The 18182-nt window shown below is 43.3% G+C and overlaps 1 protein-coding gene across 1 annotated transcript; it reads left to right on the top strand.

The window, feature by feature from the left end:
* Nucleotides 1–7529: 7529 nt before the first annotated feature.
* On the top strand, nt 7530–17274 carry LOC311247855 (gamma-aminobutyric acid type B receptor subunit 2-like; the record flags this gene model as incomplete). Its single annotated transcript, XM_084338843.1, is given in 5 exon segments — nt 7530–7640; nt 14030–14125; nt 14128–14256; nt 16414–16596; nt 17145–17274. Coding segments are annotated over 5 exon segments (649 nt in total), but the record flags the coding sequence as incomplete, so codon positions are not given.
* Nucleotides 17275–18182: the final 908 nt, after the last annotated feature.

Genomic DNA, 18182 nt, shown 5'->3' on the forward strand with positions numbered 1-18182 from the left:
GCGGCCAGAAGATGCAGAGTGGAGGGGTCTTGAGGGTGTGTAGTTAGAGACCATTGACTGGAGGTAGGCGGGAGCCGTTCCCTTTGCTGCATGATTTTTTGTATTTATTGGTTTAAAATACAGAGACAGTGCATATTAAGGAACATTTGACTGTAAATATGCCAGTTTAGCCAAGTTGGCTAATTTTCAACTGTAGTCTCTGGGGCAGGTGACATGAGCACAACAATAATTAAAACATAGTACAATAATTAAAACACAGTAGGAATCAGTATAGGTTACAATACACTAAAATACATACAAATAAATACATTAAAATACAACCCCTCAGTTAAAAAACATAGTACAGTAATTAAAACACAGTAGGAATCAGTATAGGTTACAATACACTAAAATACATACAAATAAATACATTAAAATACAACCCCTCAGTTAAAATGGTCGCACACTTGACCATCTCTCAACCATGATTTTAAGTTAGTTTTAAATGAGATGTAACTTTGATACTCCCTGAGCCGTGTTGGCAGACTGTTCCAGGTGTGGGCTGCTCTCACGGAAAAGGCTGTCTGACTAAAAGCAGACCTCCTGTTTGGGACTACACAGTCCCCTCTGACTACAGACCTGGTATATCTATCAGCAGATGCTTTCTGTTTTATGAAAGTACAGAGGATATGCCAGGTCAAGGACCTTGAAGTGGATTCGTGCAGCGATGGGGAGCCAGTGCAGGTCTCTAAGAAGTGGAGTGACATGGGCTGACTTTGGTAGGTTGGAGATCAGACGGGCCGCTGCGTTCTGTATGAGTTGAAGAGGCTTGGTGGCGGTGGTCGGTAGACCAGCTAGCGGTGCATTGCATTGGGAACGAGCTGGTTTGATGCTAGTTTGGGAAACAAGCTGGTTTGATGCTAGTTTGGGAAACAAGCTGGTTCGATGCTAGTTTGTGAAACGAGCTGGTTTTGTTGCTAGTTTGGGAACGAGTGGTTCGATGCTAGTTTGGGAAACAAGCTGGTTCGATGCTAGTTTGGGAAACAAGCTGGTTCGATGCTAGTTTGGGAAACAAGCTGGTTCGATGCTAGTTTGGGAACGAGGTGGTTCGATGCTAGTTTGGGAAACAAGCTGGTTTTGATGCTAGTTTGGGAACAAGGTGGTATGATGCTAGTTTGGGAACGAGGTGGTTCGATGCTAGTTTGGGAAACGAGCTGGTTTTGATGCTAGTTTGGGAACAAGGTGGTTCGGTGCTAGTTTGGGAAACAAGCTGGTTCGATGCTAGTTTGGGAACGAGCTGGTTCGGTGCTAGTTTGGGAACGAGCTGGTTCGGTGCTAGTTTGGGAACGAGCTGGTTCGGTGCTAGTTTGGGAACGAGCTGGTTCGGTGCTCGGGATGAGACGCAGGTCCTGGGGTTTCCATGACGTCTCTCTCATGTTACAGTTTCCCTTCTCTTTCTCACCCCATCCAGTGAGGCCAGTTCCCCAGTAAAAATAGCCTCTCTCTGCGTCATCTCTCTCCTGCCCCACTTCCCTGTGTGTTCCAACCAGCCGAGCGCCTTCAGAACCCGGTCCCTGAGCCTCGAGTCGACGAGCGCCCGCCGGCCCCAGAATAACTCCTGGAGAGACGGCGATGTGACGCAGCAGCAGCAGCGGTGTAGAACTTTGTAGACTTGGACTTGAGCACCGATGACTCGGACTTGGACTCGGACTCGAGCATTGACTGCATTCGGACTCGGAAGGTGCAGACGAGGACTCGGACTTGTTCATTGATAAATACAGTTTTTTTTGTAATAGGCCCTAATCATTTGGCATACGATATTGGTGGCTAGTGCATTTGTTTGGCTATTGTGTCACAAAGTAAATACACTTCTGACCACACAGGGGAAGGGAGGGAGTGAGGGAGGGAGGGAGAGAGAGAGAGAGCGTGAGAAAGGGAACAGAGAGAGAGGTATAGAGAGACAGGGAGAGGGGGGCAGAGAGAGTGGGAGAGAGAGAGAATGGGCTCCTAATAATTTGGCACACGATATTGATGGCTAGTGCATTTGTTTGGCTATTGTGTCACAAAGTAAATAAACTTCCTTTGAAACGGTGACCGCTGTGTCATTTATGTTTAATGTAGAATTTTTTTATTTGTATGTCAGTTCAGACTCAACCTTGATGACTCGGACTCGGACTAGGGTGATGGGGACTCGACTACAACACTGCGCACTAGTCACTATGGAGTGTGTAGCAGAGGTTACAAGCCTGCTTGTGTCAACGTGTGTGAACTCTTCAGTGGCGGGCCGTGCCGCCCTGCAACGATGACGCTCTCTATAGCTCCCTGGTGATAAGCACAGTGACACACAGCTCGCTTGTGTCTGTCTTGTTTGTGTTTTAAGACAGAGGGGGTTTAAGACAGGGGGGTTTAAAGGTCTAAGGTGACAGAGAGGCTGCTTACATCATAGTTTGAGTTATAAGACAGTAGCGGTTTCAAAGGTCCTAAAGGTTAACGGTTAAATGTTTTAAAGGTTGCAGGGTGCCTCTTGTCTGGTTGTCAGTGTGTTTGGGTGATAGATCCTTACTTGGAAATGGTGTGTTGAGAGAGAGAGAGAGAGAGAGAGAGAGGAGAGAGAGGAGAGAGAGAGAGAGAGAGAGAGAGAGAGAGAGAGAGGGACAGGGAGGCAGGGACTGAGTAGCGACAAAGCGCAACAGTAGCGACAAAGCGCTTCAAGGACATTCAGAGGATCCCATTGGCCCCCTGGTCCTGGTATCAATAATGTTCTAATTGGCCAATCACAACAGTAAACTGCTCCTTTTTGGCCTTTTCCCATTTGAAGGGATCATGTAGACGCCGCCTAATGTGGAGCCATCAAGGTCACCGAGAAAAAGCACTGATGAATGGGTGTAATTCACACTAATGGGGGATGATTATGGAGAATATGGACTAGAGTGGCTGGTGGGAAACACATTGTAAGTGCGTGCGTGTGTGTGTGTGCGTGCGTGTGTGTGTGTGTGTAATTTTCTGTGCATGGACTGCAAGTCATTACCTACTGTATATAATATAACCTTGAATAAACAATGGTAATAACTAGCATTATGAGCATTTATGTGCACGTGTAAACACGTACTTTGACCAAACATGCATGTGTGTGTGTGTATGTGTGTGTGTGTTTGTGTGTGTCTGCGCACGTCTGTATGTGTGTGTGTGTGGCCTGAAAGAGACAGTGGATATTGTGAATATTTTCCATTATTTGGGGAAAATATCATATTCACACACTTGTAAGTTGAAAGGTACTTTCTTTCATCTCGTTTACTAATTATTTTATTTCAATCATTTTCACAGAAACAATGTCGTGTAAATAGAGAATCTGCTGTGCTCAGGTGTTTCAACGTGCAGTGGAAGTTTACCAGAGACAATGTCATAAAATCCCAAGAGAATCCAACAACTGACGTTAGCTACATCCAGTAGCGAGTACTTAATTTAAGCCATGGCTTAAATGGGATGTTTAAAAAGGGATGTTGAGTTATAAAGCATCATGACCGGGAGGGTCATCAAAGAGAAGCCGCCTATTCTCTCGGTCCTCGCTCCACAATGGTGGAACGAACTTCCCACCACAGTCAGGACAGCTGAAAACACACTTATTCAATCAATACCTGAATGATTGAAATGAAAAAAGAAAACCTGAAATGAGAAAAAAATTATAACAAACCTTTGTACTGTCTTATACTATCATGCACTCTTGCTACTATACTAATAATAATAACTTTATTAGTAGTATGTCTCTACTACTATGCACTCAACACTACTGTCTTATACTCTCATGCACTCTTCCTACTATACTAATATGTCTTTACTAGTGCTGTCAATCGATTAAAATATTTAACTCGATTAATCTCATGATTGTCCATAGTTAACTCGCAATTAATAGCTAATTAATCGCATTTTTTCCCCTCTACCTTAAACAGATCTTTTCAAGTTCCAAGTTTTAATACTCTTATCAACATGCGAGTCAACAAATGCTTGCTTTATGCAGCCATTTAACACAAAAGGATGACCCTCATTGCAAATTTGCATCAAATTCAAAACAGAGTGATGCACAAAATAACTTAAAAGAAAATAATCATTTAAAACAATGAATAAAGTGTGCATGAAATAATAGGGGAAATAAAACATTAGGAACTTGTTACATTCACCAACACAAGGGCTGATTAATCACACACCCCCCCCCTCTCCCTCACACACACACTCTCCCAGCTCTCTTTCTCTCTTGCCCCTTCCTCATCTCTCTCACCCCCTCTCTCTCTATATCTCACACACACACACACACACACACACACACACACACACACACACACACACACACACACACACACACACACACACACACACACACACACACACACACACACACACACACACACACACACACACACACACACACACACACACTTCAGAAAAAAATCTTAAAAGTTAATCGTGAGTTAAAAAAAATAGTGGCGTTAATAGAATCGGGCGATAACACGTTAATACCGCATTAACTTTGACAGCCATAGTCTTTACTACTATGCACTCAACACTGCAGCACCCAAGTCTCAGCACTGTTTGATGAACATTGTTACTCAGCTGTAAGAGTTGTACCCTTCCTGCTGACTTGTCGTACAGAACTTGTAAGTTGCGTTGGACAAAAGTGATCAGCTAAATGACTAAATGTAAATGTAAAATATAACAATACAAAAACAGGTGGAAATAGGCCAAATTCTGCATCTGCATTCTGCACGAATGTGTCAATCAGTCCGATCCTGTTCAAGCTGGACTGTGAACAGAACCTCACTCTCCAGCGGGACAGACACAAACTAGTCCTTCATCTCCCCGTCTTCCCCATCATCCTCCCATCTCAATCCAGTGGGTGGGGCGCGGAAGTACTGCAGGTGGGGCGCGAAAAGAAAATTAAGAATAATATGAATTTAGCCTACCAAAACTGATCAACGCCAATGTCAACAAAAATGTACAGACTGTCGAGTGTTATTCTTTATACAGAACCTAAATACGTTTAGCCACAAATGGTGGTAAATTATTAGGCTAATTATTATTATTTGAATGAAAATAAATCTCCTATCCTACTGTAGGCCTACAGCTCCATTTTTTGTTAGGCCTAATTATTTCACAGTGGCGCAGGATCATTTGCCAAGCTTTTGTTCATTTTCAAATAAAATATAAAACTATAATTGTGTCTTTGTGTCTTGTTATGTCAATCTTGTCTTGTTAGTAGTAGAGGAAATGGGATGTGTGTAGCCTAATATTCATCCTAGCCTACATCTAGGTGGGGACCAGGTTAGGTGGGGCTTGAGAATATTTCCAACTACCCAGGTGGGGCCTGATTGAAAAGGTTTGGGAGCCACTGTGTTAACCCTGCTGTCGTCCTTCCTAATCCCCCTTTACCTATTTACGGAGATACATTTGTGCCATGACCCTGATTTCAAGAGGAGCCAAGGCTCTAATGTCCTCATGAAATTAATTTTGCCCGCATTAATACATGCTCATTAACACAAGTGCAAACACACACACACACACACACACACACACACACACACACACACACACACACACACACACACACACACACACACACACACACACACACACACACACACACACACACACACACACACACACACACACATACATACATACAAACCCAACACACCACCGACACACACACATACAGTACATAAACATACACATAAACATATACACACACATACGCCAGTTTACGCCACCCTCAACCCAACACACCACCGGCACCTACACACACACATAAACACAAACATAATACTGTACACACAAACACACACACAAACAGAGAGAGAGAGAGAAAGAGAGAGAGAGAGGGATATGGAGAGGGAGAGAGAGAGAGAGAGAGAGAGAGAGAGAGAGAGAGAGAGAGAGAAGAGAGAGAGAGAGAGAGAGAGAGAGAGAGAGAGAGAGAGAGAGAGAGACAGAGAGACAGAGAGACAGAGAGAGAGGGACGGACAGAGAGACAGAGAGAGAAATAGAGAGAGACAGAGAGAGAGAGACAGAGAGAGAGAGAGAGAGAGAGAGAGAGAAGAGAGAGAGAGAGAGAGAGAGAGAGAGAGAGAGAGAGAGAGACAGACAGGGAGGCAGGGACTGGGTAACAACATCAGGTTAATTAATTTGCTTCATTAGCCGCGGTCGTTAGTGCCCTGAGCCCGGAGTAATGGAACGTCATGCGGAGTCTGAAGTTGCCTGGGAGGAGGGGGGGCGGGAGGAGGGGGGGGGGGGCAGTTTGATTACACACCTAGTTTGTTTGATCACCGCCTGACTGGAGAGCGATGCACGGATGTTTTCAAGACAAACTGTGTCCCCTTCCGTGTCCGTCCCCCCGAGCAATGGATGAACGCGGGAGGGAACACCTGCACAATTAGACAATTAGAGAGATTTATTTTACAATTTCCTCCCGTCCTGCTGGGTTTGTTGTTATTCTGGGGGTAGTGGTTTGTTGTTATTCTGGGGGTAGTGGTTTGTTGTTATTCTGGGGGTAGTGGTTTGTTGTTATTCTGGGGGTAGTGGTTTGTTGTTATTCTGGGGGTAGTGGTTTGTTGTTATTCTGGGGTAGTGGTTTGTTGTTATTCTGGGGGTAGTGGTTTGTTGTTATTCGGGGGGTAGTGGTTTGTTGTTATTCTGGGGGTAGTGGTTGTTGTTATTCTGGGGGTAGTGGTTTGTTGTTATTCTGGGGGTAGTGGTTTGTTGTTATTCTGGGGGTAGTGGTTTGTTGTTATTCGGGGGGTAGTGGTTTGTTCTTATTCTGGGGGTAGTGGTTTGTTGTTATTCGGGGGGTAGTGGTTTGTTGTTATTCGGGGGGTAGTGGTTTGTTGTTATTCGGGGGGTAGTGGTTTGTTGTTATTCTGGGGGTAGTGGTGTGTTGTTATTCGGGGGGTAGTGGTTGGGGTGATTTGAGATGCCAGTCTCTCTGTTCATCCCAGCCTCTTGTGAAACAATGTTTTGATTGCTTGTTCGTTGATCAGTTTTAGTTTTTCAGTGTTTTTTGCAGGTCAATGTGGAGGATGTAGTATTTTCTCTGCTTCCATTGTTTTTTTTTTGCATTCCTCATACTTAACGTTCTTCCTCCTTTCTATTCCTCTGTGTGTGTGTTTGTGTGTGTGTCTGCGTGTGTGTGTGTGTGTGTGCGTGCGTACGTGTGTGCTTGTGTGTGCATGTTTGTGCGTGTGTGTCTGTCTATGTGTGTGTGTGTGTGTGTGTGTGTGTGTGTGTGTGTGTGTGTGTGTGTGTGTGTGTGTGTGTGTGTGTGCGTGCGTACGTGTGTGCTTGTGTGTGCATGTTTGTGCGTGTGTGTCTGTCTATGTGTGTGTGTGTGTGTGTGTGTGTGTGTTTGTGCGTGTGTGTCTGTCTATGTGTGTGTGTGTGTGTGTGTGTGTGTGTGTGTGTGTGTGTGTGTGTGTGTGTGTGTGTGTGTGTGTGTGTGTGTGTGTGTGTGTGTGTGTGTGTGTGTGTGTGTGTGTGTGTGTGTGTGTGTGCGTGCGTGACCGCAGGCGGACCCCCAGGGCAGAGACATCGCCATTCGCCCGTTCCTGGAGCACTGTGAGAACACACACATGACCATCTGGCTGGGGATCGTCTACGCCTACAAGGGCCTGCTCATGGTGAGGACAACACAACAATAACAACAATAACAACAACTTCATTTGTACAGCACCTTTCATGCAGACGTCGCAGCTCAAAGTGCTTCACAGCCGTAAAGAAAGAAGATTAGCATAAAGTGCATAAAACATCAACATCAATTAGAGTTTACGCACACTAGACTACACACTAGACTACACACTACACACTAGACTACACACCACACACTAGACTACACACTAGACTACACACTACACACTAGACTACACACCACACACTAGACTACACACTAGACTACACACTACACACTAGACTACACACCACACACTAGACTACACACTAGACTACACTCCTTTTCTGGACACTTTTGTATCACAAACAGTACTGTATTTGCAAATCTGATATGTCATAAATGTATAGATGTAGCAGTACTGTCTATCTGTATGTCATGTATGTCATATATGTTATGATGAATTGAAAATGGGGGACCCTGGTGGAAACAAGACGAAAGTCTTTCTCTGGTCTGCATCCCCTTAACAATTGTATGTATTGAGATGTACTGTACTGTACCCATTCTGCAATCTGTTAATAAACTTTTCAATCAATCAATCAATCAACACACTAGACTACACACTAGACTACACACTAGACCACACACTACACTACACACTACACTACACACTAGACTACACACTAGACTACACACTAGACTACACACTAGACTACACACTAGACTACACACTACACACTACACCACACACTAGACTACACACTAGACTACACACTAGACTACACACTACACACTAGACTACACACTACACCACACACTAGACTACACACTAGACTACACACTAGACTACACACTACACACTAGAATACACACTAGACTACACACTAGACTACACACTAGACTACACACTAGACTACACACTAGACTACACACTAGACTACACACTAGACTACACACTACACACTAGACCACACACTAGACTACACACTAGACTACACACTAGACTACACACTAGACTACACACTAGACTACACACTAGACTACACACTAGACTACACACTAGACTACACACTAGACTACACACTAGACCACACACTAGACTACACACTAGACTACACACTAGACTACACACTAGACTACATACTAGACTACACACTACACACTAGACTACACACTAGACTACACACTACACACTAGACTACACACTACACACTAGACTACACACTAGACTACACACTACACTACACACTAGACTACACACTAGACTACACACTACACTACACAATAGACTACACACTACACTACACACTAGACTACACACTAGACTACACACTAGACTACACACTACACACTACACACTAGACTACACACTAGACTACACACTAGACTACACACTACACACTAGACTACACACTAGACCACACACTAGACTACACACTACACACTAGACTACACAATAGACTACACACTACACACTACACACTAGACTACACACTAGACTACACACTAGACTACACACTAGACTACACACTACACTACACACTAGACTACACACTAGACTACACACTAGACTACACAATAGACTACACACTACACACTACACACTAGACTACACACTAGACTACACACTAGACTACACACTAGACTACACACTACACTACACACTAGACTACACACTACACTACACACTAGACTACACACTACACTACACACTAGACTACACACTAGACTACACACTAGACTACACACTAGACTACACACTACACACTAGACTACACACTAGACTACACACTACACACTAGACTACACACTAGACTACACACTACACTACACACTAGACTACACACTAGACTACACACTAGACTACACACTAGACTACACACTACACTACACACTAGACTACACACTAGACTACACACTAGACTACACACTAGACTTAGACTACACACTAGACTACACACTAGACTACACACTAGACTACACACTACACTACACATTAGACTACACACTACACTACACACTAGACTACACACTAGACTACACACTAGACTACACACTACACTACACACTAGACTACACACTAGACTACACACTACACACTAGACTACACACTAGACTACACACTACACACTAGACTACACACTAGACTACACACTACACTACACACTAGACTACACACTACACTACACACTAGACTACACACTAGACTACACACTAGACTACACACTAGACTACACACTAGACTACACACTAGACTACACACTAGACTACACACTAGACTACACACTAGACTACACACTAGACTACACACTAGACTACACACTAGACTACACACTAGACTACACACTACACTACACACTAGACTACACACTAGACTACACACTACACTACACACTAGACTACACACTAGACTACACACTACACACTAGACTACACACTACACCACACACTAGACTACACACTAGACTACACACTAGACTACACACTAGACTACACACTAGACTACACACTACACTACACACTAGACTACACACTAGACTACACACTAGACTACACACTAGACTACACACTAGACTACACACTAGACTACACACTACACTACACACTAGACTACACACTAGACCACACACTAGACTACACACTACACTACACACTAGACTACACACTAGACTACACACTAGACTACACACTACACTACACACTAGACTACACACTAGACTACACACTAGACTACACACTAGACTACACACTAGACTACACACTACACTACACACTAGACTACACACTAGACTACACACTAGACTACACACTAGACTACACACTAGACTACACACTAGACTACAGACTAGACTACACACTAGACTACACACTAGACTACACACTAGACTACACACTAGACTACAGACTAGACTACACACTAGACTACACACTACACTACACACTAGACTACACACTAGACTACACACTACACTACACACTAGACTACACACTAGACTACACACTAGACTACACACTACACTACACACTACACTACACACTAGACTACACACTAGACTACACACTAGACTACACACTAGACTACACACTAGACTACACACTAGACTACACACTAGACTACACACTAGACTACAGACTAGACTACACACTACACTACACACTAGACTACACACTAGACTACACACTAGACTACACACTAGACTACACACTAGACTACACACTAGACTACACACTAGACTACACACTAGACTACATACTAGACTACACACTAGACTACACACTAGACTACACACTAGACTACACACTAGACTACACACTATACTACACACTAGACTACACACTACACACTAGACTACACACTAGACTACACACTAGACTACACACCACACACTCGACTACACACTAGACTACATACTAGACTACAGACTAGACTACACACTAGACTACACACTAGACTACACACTAGACTACACAATAGACTACACACTAGACTACAGACTAGACTACACACTAGACTACACACTAGACTACACACTAGACTACACAATAGACTACACAATAGACTACAGACTAGACTACACACTAGACTACAGACTAGACTACACACTACACACTAGACTACACACTACACACTAGACTACACACTAGACTACACACTAGACTACACACTACACACTAGACTACACACTACACACTAGACTACACACTAGACTACACACTACACACTAGACTACACACTACACACTAGACTACACACTACACACTAGACTACACACTAGACTACAGACTAGACTACACACTAGACTACACACTACACACTAGACTACACACTACACACTAGACTACACACTAGACTACAGACTAGACTACACACTAGACTACACACTACACACTAGACTACACACTACACACTAGACTACACACTAGACTACACACTACACACTAGACTACACACTAGACCGCAGACTCCATTATTCAGCGGTGTGTCGTCTGCTGCAGAGCCTCCAGAGTCGCTCCATGTTCTGCAAACAACTCACAAAATAAACCATTTATGACGAGAATTCAGGGAGTCAGGTCCGCCTCCTATATGGGTCGTTTCAGAGGGATGATGTTTTAGTTTTCGTTTTTTTCTTCTCTTACAGTAAGTGTGTCATACTTTCCCTTAAATTGTCCCTTAGAATGTTTTTCAACTTTGTCTCATTTTTATTTTACTGTAGTAGAACATCTTTGTACTTTATATACTCAGTGTTGGGCTGTAGCGTTACTAGTGGAACTACATTTCTCAGTATCGTGGTGGTAGTGTTGTTACTAGTGGAACTACATTTCTCAGTATCGTGGTGGTAGTGTTGTTACTAGTGGAACTACATTTCTCAGTATCGTGGTGGTAGTGTTGTTACTAGTGGAACTACATTTCTCAGTATCGTGGTGGTAGTGTTGTTACTAGTGGAACTACATTTCTCAGTATCGTGGTGGTAGTGTTGTTACTAGTGGAACTACATTTCTCAGTATCGTGGTGGTAGTGTTGTTACTAGTGGAACTACATTTCTCAGTATCATGGTGGTAGTGTTGTTACTAGTGGAACTACATTTCTCAGTATCGTGGTGGTAGTGTTGTTACTAGTGGAACTACATTTCTCAGTATTGTGGTGGTAGTGTTGTTACTAGTTGAACTACATTTCTCAGTATCGTGGTGGTAGTGTTGTTACTAGTTGAACTACATTTCTCAGTATCGTGGTGGTAGTGTTGTTACTAGTTGAACTACATTTCTCAGTATCATGGTGGTAGTGTTGTTACTAGTGGAACTACATTTCTCAGTATCATGGTGGTAGTGTTGTTACTAGTTGAACTACATTTCTCAGTATCATGGTGGTAGTGTTGTTACTAGTGGAACTACATTTCTCAGTATCGTGGTGGTAGTGTTGTTACTAGTGGAACTACATTTCTCAGTATCGTGGTGGTAGTGTTGTTACTAGTGGAACTACATTTCTCAGTATCGTGGTGGTAGTGTTGTTACTAGTTGAACTACATTTCTCAGTATCATGGTGGTAGTGTTGTTACTAGTTGAACTACATTTCTCAGTATCATGGTGGTAGTGTTGTTACTAGTGGAACTACATTTCTCAGTATCATGGTGGTAGTGTTGTTACTAGTGGAACTACATTTCTCAGTATCGTGGTGGTAGTGTTGTTACTAGTTGAACTACATTTCTCAGTATCGTGGTGGTAGTGTTGTTACTAGTGGAACTACATTTCTCAGTATCATGGTGGTAGCGTTGTTACTAGTGGAACTACATTTCTCAGTATCATGGTGGTAGTGTTGTTACTAGTTGAACTACATTTCTCAGTATCATGGTGGTAGTGTTGTTACTAGTTGAACTACATTTCTCAGTATCATGGTGGTAGTGTTGTTACTAGTGGAACTACATTTCTCAGTATCGTGGTGGTAGTGTTGTTACTAGTTGAACTACATTTCTCAGGAGTGAACTATATCAGGGTCCAGCCTGGTCGCGTCTATTCGAAAGGCAACCGGTTCATGCGTTTTGCGAATCTGATTGGCCACTGACGTTTCTGGTCATGTGACATGTGCGCCCAATCGCGTGACGCGCCCATTTCCGCCTCGACCAGCAGCAAACTACCTAACGCCTAGTTTATCACTGGTTAAGCTTAGGCGACTCTTTCGAAGTTGGTTAAGGTTAGAGTTTGGAATCAGGGCAGGCGTTCTATCGCCATGCTCTAAGACAAACTCTAACCTTAACCAACTTCGAAAGAGTGCCTAAGCTTAACCGGCGAAAGAACTTGCCGTCACACGATTGGTGCGACCAGAAACAGCAGTGACCAATCAGAGCGCTAAACGCGAACGCGGAAGCATGAACCGGTTGCCTTTCGAATAGACGCAGCCTGGTCACCTCACCCTCCCCCCCTCCCTCTCCCTCTCTCTCTCTCTCTCTCTCTCTCTCTCTCTCTCTCTCTCTCTCTCTTCTCTCTCTCTCTCCCCCTCTCTCCCTTCTCTCTCTCTCTCCCCCTCTCTCTCCCTTCTCTCTCTCCTCCATCTCTCTCTCTCCCTTATCTCTCTCCCCCCTCTCTCTCACTCTCCTTTCTCCCCCCCCCCCTCTATATCTTGCCCCTGCCCCCTTGTATCTGTTCTTGTGTTCTTCTGTCCCCCTGTGTGCTATATTGTACTGTGTGCTACTCTATCCGTGTGTTGGCTTACTGTTGTCTTATTCTCTGATTGTACTGTCTTGTCCTGCTGTGCCTTTTTGTATTATGAATGTTTATGCTTTGACTGTACAGCACGCACGTTGGTTGGCTCTTGAGTTTTTAAACGTGCTTTATAAATAAATTACTTGACTTGACTCTCTCTCTCTCTCTCTCTCTCTCTCTCCCTGCCCCCCCCCCCACCCCTCCCAGTTGTTTGGCTGTTTCCTGGCGTGGGAGACCAGGAACGTCTCGATCCCGGCGCTGAACGACAGTAAGTACATCGGGATGAGCGTCTACAACGTGGGCGCATCATGTGCATCATCGGCGCCGCGGTGTCCTTCCTGACCCGGGACCAGCCCAACGTCCAGTTCTGCATCGTGGCGCTGGTCATCATCTTCTGCAGCACCATCACCCTCTGCCTGGTCTTCGTGCCCAAGGTCAGTGTGTGTGCGTGTGTGTGTGTGTGTGTGTGTGTGTGTGTGTGCGTGTGTTTTTGCGTGTGCGCGTGGGTGCGTGCGTGCGTGCGTGTGTGTGTGCGCGTGTGTGTGTGTGTGTGCGCCTTGTGTATATTGACAATAAAATAATATATATATATAGTAAGGCTGTCAATCGATTAAGATATTTTATGTGATTAATCGTAGTTAAGTCGCGAATTAATCGCATATTTTTTATCTGTTCTAAATCTACCTTTAGAACAGATCTTTTTCAAGTTTTAATACTCTTATCAACATGCAAGTCAACAAATGCTTGCTTTATGCAGCCATTTAACACAAAAGGATGACCCTCATGCATTGCAAATGTGCATCAAATTCAAAACAGAGTGATGCACAAAATAACTTAAAAGAAAATAATAATTTAAAACAATGAATAAAGTGTGCATGAAATAATAGGGGAAAGAAAACGTTAGGAACTTGTTACATTCACCCACACAAGGGCTGAGGACTCACCCCCCCCCTCTCTCTCTCTCACACACACACACTCTCTCTCCCATCTCTCTTTCTCTCTTGCCCCTTCTTCATCTCTCTCTTTCTCTCTCTCGCTCTCTCTCTCTCTCTCTCTCTCTCTCTCTCTCTCTCTCTCTCTCTCTCTCTCTCTCTCTCTCTCTCTCTCTCTCTCTCTCTCCAGCTCTCTTTCTCTCTTGCCCCTTCCTCATCTCTCTCTCTCTCTCTCGCTCTCTCTCGCTCTCTCTCTCTCTCTCTCTCTCTCTCTCTCTCTCTCTCTCTCTCTCTCTCTCTCTCTCTCTCTCTCTCTCTCTCTCTCTCTCTCTCTCTCTCTTGCTCTCTCTCTCACACATACACACACACACACTTTCAGTCAGAAACAAACATAGTATCAATGAGAGTATCAATAATACACCTGAGTGAAGTCTAGTAAAACATTTTAAATAAAAAAATTTATTTAAAAAGAAAATAATTTTTTTATTATTTTAAAATGTTAATCTTGCATTCAAAAGAATAGTGGCGTTAAAAACCTTAATATATATACACACACACCCATGGGCAATCAGCCCCACCTGCTGACAGGGGGTCCAGGTATAAAGTGTGTGTGATAAACACTGACTTTGTGTAAGTAGCCCATACTGTAGAACCATGTAGCTCTGTAGTGCTGTAGTTCATGTGGGGCATGCTCTGATCCCAGAGTCAAATAGGAAGGACTGAATGATTTAATTTCGGTCTTCTTTTACAACGCAATGTAAAACATTTATAAAAGAAAGACAATTACCGAAAAGGTGTCGGCTGAAGCCGAGGCTTATAATTGCCTACCCTTTTTTACATTACATTATTTACAAAAAAACTAACAAAAAAACATAATTCAGTACAATCATTTTGCAAAAACAAAAGTTTACAAAAGTTTCATAGTTTTATATACAAAACGTACATTTATTTATACATTTTTTATATATATATTTTTTTGTCACGATTTTATTACAGTTATGTTATAATAAAATATAATTAGGATAATAATAAGGTTTTATATTTATGTATCACCTTATATTTTAATAATTTCTTAAATGTATGTATCAAACTACACATTTTCACTTCTTTGTCACAGTTATTCCATAGTTTTGCCCCTTTAACAGATATACATCGACTTTTTATATTTGTTCTTGCCTTTGCGATAGTTTATAGACCTGTTTTCTGTCCACGTCAGACTCAGTGTGTGTGTGCGCGCATCACCGCAGCAGAAAGGAACGTAATCCTGGTCAAAACAATGGGGCAGACTACAATATTATTTGCATTTGTTAGCCATGCTAGCGATCTAAATAATCAATCCATGCCAAAGCTAGATAATGTAAAAGGTGAAAGACTCACCCTCACAGCCATGCTGATTTGGCAAAATTACATCCAGACGTTTTCGTTTGAAACAACTTTTAGTCAGGGGAGTGCCATGGTTTCTCCATAGAGCCCTGTCGTATTATTTTAGCGCAGCAGCTCGTGCAGGTCCAAGGCAACTTAGTCACGTGACTCAGTTGTTATTGCTGATTGGCTCGAACGCGCTATGTTTGTATACAGAAAACAGGTCTATAACGGCCCTCTCTAGTTTGGAACAACTCCTGAATGCAATGACTCTAACTCCCATAATGCACGCCGCAGTTCATCTCCATGAGAACCAACCCGGAAGGTGCCACTCAGAACCGGAGGTTACAGTTCACTCAGAACCAGAAGAAGGAGGACTCCAAGACGTCCACCTCGGTCACCAGCGTCAACCAGGCCAACACGTCCCGGCTGGACGGGCTTCAAACCGACAACCACCGGCTTCGTATGAGGATAACAGAGGTCCGACCTGAGCGCTGAGTACTGTTTTAGATCGACATTGTTGACATTGTTGATGGACGTTGTTTTATTGATGTGATTATTCTCGATGACTCTGTTGAGTGAAGTGTCCGAGAATAACGTTCCACGCATTCCTAACAAACTCTGATTCAAGTGCCAATAAACCATTGAATCTCTTAAATTGAATGTTTACAAACATATAGGTTTACAGTACATTTGGCTTACAGTGCCTTAAAGTGATTTTGTTTTGTTTAATGATGGAATGATTGTAAGAATGACATATATATACGTATAGTGAAATGTTTTGTAAACCAATTGACCTAGTGCAAGCCTCGCCCTCTTTCCTTCATCCTCCAATCACGACCGTCGTCGCTATCCTGTCCAAGCATGATTGGAGGATCAAGAAGAGAAAGCGGGCTTGAGATAGGTCAATTGACAAGCTCTGCGAATCGTAAACGTGGAGCGCACCTTAAATCAACTAAATGTTGGCGTGTTCCTTTAAACCTCGTCCCTTGTTTTTTGGAACTCACGTGTCTTCTTGTGCGTCAAAGTTGGACAAGGAGCTGGAGGAGGTGACCATGCAGCTACAGGACACCCCAGAGAAGACACCCTACACCAAACAGAACCACTACCCGGACGCCAACCACATCCTCAGCATACGGAACTTCACCGACGCCAAAGGTGAGGCCAGGGGTGTAAAGTAGGCTACTTGAGTAATTGTACTTTGTTGTTTTTAGGGATTTGTACTTTACTCAAGTATTAATAGGTTTGTATACTTGTACTTTTACTCAATTACATTTCAGCGAGGAAAAAAAACATACTTTTTACTCCTTACATTTAAAATGCAGAAACACAAAGTACAAAGTACAAATCTCACAGGTCCAACTATTTTAATTTGTATATTTGTTTCTCTGGCCGATCAATGGAAATTCACTTAAGTATAATTTCTGGGTACTTTTGACACCCCTATGCGTTAAGGTGCGTTCCGTCGGTCGCCACTAACTCGTAAAGTCGGAAAAACGTATCATGTGACCGAATGGTGAATATGAGGTGACAGCGTTCAGGTGCCGCTAGTTAGGTCATGAAGTCAAGACCAATCATTTACATTTATATTTTCTTTTAGTCATTTACAAGTAACATTGTTCGTCAAACACTATTGAACTGTTTGAGTGCTATAATCTTTATTTTTATCCACTTTTTCTACCCCATTTTCTATTTTTCTCCCATCCCAATTTCGTATTTCCAATTCTTCCCTCCCCTGTCTTGAACGTTGCTAGACCATGCCTCCCACTGGTCGGCTGTAGTGAGGAATAGAAGCCTTGCATCACGTGTCCCCTCCGGTACACGAGGAGGCAGCCTGTCGCATCTTTTCACTGCAGCAGTTCGAACTCTCAGTGGCGAGGAGTAACGCGTGGGCAACGATTACCACCAAACCATTTGGCTCATCGGGGCAATTATTCGATAGTTGACCATATCACTTTTTCCCCCTATCATATATTGTGATACTATTCAATTCTCTAGGGGGGAGAGAGAGAGGGAGAGAGAGGGAGAGAGAGGGGGGGGGGGGGAGAGAGAAAAAGGGAGAGAAG

This window comes from Notolepis coatsorum (genome assembly GCF_963971535.1).
Source record: "Notolepis coatsorum genome assembly, contig: SCAFFOLD_2348, whole genome shotgun sequence".
NCBI lineage: Eukaryota > Metazoa > Chordata > Actinopteri > Aulopiformes > Paralepididae > Notolepis > Notolepis coatsorum.